The following is a 4671-nucleotide window of genomic DNA, read 5'->3' as shown; positions in this document are numbered from 1 at the left end:
GAATTAATTTCAAAAGCAGAGGGAATCCGGAAGCACGTGCTGATCTGTTGATTCTGTGATCGAATGTCGCATATTTTTTATCTTCTGCTATAATCTTGAAAATCTGTTGAAGTTCACTCATCTAATCTGACAAGCAAAAAGGATTGTTAGCCCGTTTTCTGTCATTTGTATAAACAGGGTTCAGGCTTCCTGTGCTGAGAGCAGTGGTGTTCCCATGAGGGCAGGTAGCGGGAGATTGTATGTTCTCACATGAGGATGTTGGGAACCTAAAATCATCAGGTCACGGATACTAAGCATTTCATATTCCAAGTCCACACCATTTCATTTCATTTAATCCGTACCCGAGCGCATGCTGAGGAAATTTCCGAGGCCATGTACACCTTCCCATCGGAAGGGAAACTGTTGAAGATGGATTCCTGTTTGCGAAACAAAGGGCCTAAGATAATGTTTGCAGGATTCCAAGGGGGGTAACTTACTTCCAATATTATTTGCGATGTATCGAGATTTTAGAGGCGGTAAAGATAGAAATGGAATTCATCGGGTCACAATATCTAAATGTTGATAGCTTTAGAGATATTCTGAACAGAAAGGTAATGCTTTGATAGGTAACTCTTCATCTGAAAGGACAAAAGAGTAGCAGCCTATTATGAAACCAGGCATGCTCCCATTGGCCACACCTCTGAAATATGATTGCTTTCACTGTTAAAAATGATGCTAACAATATTTTCAATCACTGGATGGAAAAAGGCCCAGGAATAGACCATGGTGCGGATATATCACAGAGTCACATGATTCATGAAAAATTTCTGAACAGGAGACAAACCTGTCTGTACTCCTGGGTTTATCAACTTTGCCCATCTACAGAGTATGTCTTTTACTTGTTATTTCATGAATATTAGCATACCTACATTGGCTTTGTTCATTTTCTAGTTTTCATAAGCAACCAGAGGGATTTTTCTTTCTTTTTCTTTCTTTCTTTTTTTTTTTTTTCAAATTTTATTTTTTATTACAAAGGGTATTACATATGTGTCCATTTTTTTCCCCGCCCTAGACAGTCCCCTAGCCTCCCCTATTCCCCAGTGTCTTATGTCCATTGGTTAGGCTTATATGCATGCATACAAGTCCTTTGGTTGATCTCTTACCCCCTTACCTCCTTCCCCCGAACCCTCCCCGGCCTTCCCGATGCAGTTTGACACTCTGTTTGAGGCAGCTCTGCCTCTGTATCTATTATTGTTCAAAAGTTTATAATGGTCTCTTTGTGAGCTTAGAAAATGTACTATTTTTCTCTTTTGCGCAAAGAGGAAAAATGAATCTTTTCCATGACTTTTCCCTGAAAATCAGAGTTTAGACTTCGTGTTACAGATGAGGAGGCTGCCTGCAGTACATACTCTTGCTGGGCCTGTTTCCCAAGGTCTTGAGAAAGCGGGGTGCTGTTTGGGTACCCTAACATTTTCCTTTTAATTTTCCATGGTAAGACTAAGCTGCCTTGATAATAAATACCCAAAGTTTCCAGTTCATATTTCTCCTGTTATCTCTCCCCTTGGAAGTACAGTGGCAGCAAAATGAATGAAAGGATGGATTAAAGCGAGATGAATTATGTTCTGTTTCCCTGACATAGACTGTGATTCACTGTGTGTGAAATGGCCGGTGGATAGACCTGGGTCTGTGCTACTTAGGGGTTTCTAGCTGAGTCAGCTGAACTGAATTAGTGATTGATTTCTAGAAGCTTCCCTTAAGTAAACTTAATCTATTTTGGCTTTTTTATATCCTAGGTTCCCAAACCAGTAGATTATTCTTGCCAGCCTTGGTAAGTATTAAAAATATTTATGCAGCTGAGTTGACATGCCATACCCGTAGTTCAAGGGCGCCATAAAGGAGGGGGGCGGGTGCCAAACCACACTCCATGTCCATTTGTTGGATGGAGGTGTGTTCAAAGGCAATGACAAAAAAACTTTTAAAGACATACTTTACTCAGTACTGCTAGTTACTTAAGAAAATTGCTTAGCCAATGTGTGGGCTAACAGAATTAATCTTATATCCAAAAATTAGTTAAAAAAATAATTTAAATTGTTACTGGAGTTTTCTTGAGAAAGATGCTCACGGTACATTTCATTTCATAGTGTACATAGGAAAGGTGAAGTTTTGGGGTTGTGTGTGCACGTGTGTGTGTGTGTGTGTGCGCGCGCACGTGTGTGTGTTCCCTAAACTCCCTACAGCTCTGTCTAACCTGGTACCTATTGGCTTCTCTCCTTGTCTCATTCATTTATTGGATAAATATTTCCTGTGTGTTAACCATGGTTCATTTTACTCTTGTTAGCTTGGTAGAGCACTTGCGCTTGGAAGAATTAAAGGATGTCTCCGCATTATTCCTTCTGAAGCGGTGGAATTAGTTGGCACAGAAGTCAGGAGAGCTCAGAGCTACTACCAAGTTAAAGTCCTGGCGGTGCCTACTTGTAGCCTCTGCTCTTTTCCAGGCACATCACACAGATGCCTCTCCTTGTCTCCTCCAGGTTCGCCGGCGCCATGGAGAGGCTGCAGGCGGAGACTGAGCTTATAAACAGGCCGAACAGCACTTACCTGGTGAGGCTCCGGACCAAAGAGTCGGGCGAATATGCAATTAGCATTAAGTAAGTAGGACAAGCAATTTCACAGAAATAGAACTCCTGTGTGCAACTGCGCAGCCCCTCCGACATGTGTAACCCCGAAGTTGAAAAGCAAGGACCTAATTATAGCAGGAATAATGCTTCTATCCAGACAGGGCACTGCTACTTGAAAACATCCGCTAGAAAAACACAGTGAAGTGGTACAGGCTGCTAATTGGCATATTAGCTTTCGTCAATTGGGTGACTTGACGTGTGTATGTTTTTGGTAAATTCTAAGAGTATAAATAACTAGATTTTGTTCTATTTGGTTTTTCTATATTCCCCAGTGGACTTATTAAACACATTGAGTATAATGATTGGTCAAATCTAATCTCCCTTCTCCCTTCAAAGATTGGTTGTATCTTCAACCGATCTAGTAAATATATTTGGCAAATTAGTTGTCACCACTGTATTGGCATAGGTATATATTTTGTCTTCCGAATTAATTCCGGTAGCGTTATTGGGGCATGCCCTCTGGCCATTATTGATTTCTTCTGATTAAAACCACATTTATATTCATAAGTTATTCATTGCCCACAGGTACAATAATGAAGCAAAGCACATCAAGATTGTAACGAGAGACGGCTTATTTCACATTGCAGAAAATAGAAAATTTAAAAGTTTAATGGTAAGCATTGATTAGTTCGTTTCAATCTGTGGGCCTTATTTTTCTCTTATTGGGAAGGTCAGTTTAATTCTATAGTTTTATAGAAATTCTGCTCACTGAGAAGTTGTTTGAAGAGAATCATACTATCGTTTTGGCAGCAGATCCTGAAAATTCTAATTTTAGGAATTCCAGTTGTTTTATAGTGCCCTAGTCATGGTTTTCGTTGTAAAGCAAGTTTTAGATAGTATTTCAGAGTCTACACTCCTTATGAGTCAGAGCAATAGACAAATTCAAATACAGTGACCTTTCAGTTCTCTGTGTGAGTTTTGCCTTGTGTTGGATGAAACCCAGCAAATGTTGAATATCCACCTCTGTCCTCCCCTTCCTTCCTCCACTTCTACCTCCTCATTCAGGTAGAGGCAGGTATTTTAAATCATAGCACAAAAAGTCGTCATTGTAATTGTTGAAACACCTCTCACATTTAGGTTCATTTAGTATAAAATGCAATATACTGTCACATAGAAACACTTTTTGTATTTTCTGCTATTTTAAAAAATATATTTTTATTGATTTCAGAGAGGAAGGAAGAGGGAGAGAGAGAAATATCAAAGGTGAGAGAGAACCATTGATTGGCTGCCTCCTGCACTCCCCCTACCAGAGATCAAGCCCACAACCCCGGCATGTGCCCTGACCGGGAATCAATCCATGACCTCCGGGTTATAGGTTGACCACTCAACCACTGAGCCACGCCGGCTGGGCTGTTTTCTGCTATTTTAAATGCTCTGTGTTCTCCTTCATGCCCTTGTACAATTAAACATGAACAAGGCACCATTTTTACCATACAAGGATCTCATGGGAACTGTACATTTGAATTGAAATAGTATATATGCAATAGTTGCTTTACAAGAAAATATTTTAGAGAGGAAGAAAGAGGGAGAGAGAGAAATATCAAAGGTGAGAAAGAACCATTGATTGGCTGCCTCCTGCACTCCCCCTACCAGAGATCAAGCCCACAACCCCGGCATGTGCCCTGACCGGGAATCAATCCATGACCTCCGGGTTTAAAGGTTGACACTCAACCACTGAGCCACGCCGGCTGGGCTATTTTCTGCTATTTTAAATGCTCTGTGTTCCCCTTCATGACCTTGCACAATTAAACATGAACAAGGCACCATTTTTACCATACAAGGATCTCATGGGAACTGTACATTTGAATTGAAATAGTATATATGCAATAGTTGCTTTACAAGAAAAAAGATTGTTTAATAAAATATACAATTTTAAATAATTTAATACAGTTATTTAATAAAACATCCACTTTAAATAATTACAACCTAGTAATTGTATTAGTAGCTAAGAGTATTATGTATATGCCATATAGACAATGCCTATACCTCACTATACTGTATATGCATTGCTGAT

The 4671-nt window shown here is 39.9% G+C and overlaps 1 protein-coding gene across 1 annotated transcript in view; it reads left to right on the top strand.

The window, feature by feature from the left end:
* VAV3 (vav guanine nucleotide exchange factor 3) overlaps window positions 1–4671 on the top strand; it is a 170223-nt gene that overhangs the window by 146150 nt on the left and 19402 nt on the right. Inside the window, exons 22-24 of the mRNA XM_015563403.1 lie at window positions 1773–1807; window positions 2511–2627; window positions 3183–3270. Coding sequence (XP_015418889.1) covers window positions 1773–1807; window positions 2511–2627; window positions 3183–3270 — 240 coding nt within the window. The remainder of the gene's footprint in view (window positions 1–1772; window positions 1808–2510; window positions 2628–3182; window positions 3271–4671) is intronic.

The sequence above is a fragment of the Myotis davidii genome, unplaced genomic scaffold, assembly GCF_000327345.1.
Source record: "Myotis davidii unplaced genomic scaffold, ASM32734v1 scaffold217, whole genome shotgun sequence".
Taxonomy (NCBI): domain Eukaryota; kingdom Metazoa; phylum Chordata; class Mammalia; order Chiroptera; family Vespertilionidae; genus Myotis; species Myotis davidii.
Note: the sequence above shows the minus strand (reverse complement) of the source record. Positions and strands in the feature narration are given on the sequence as shown.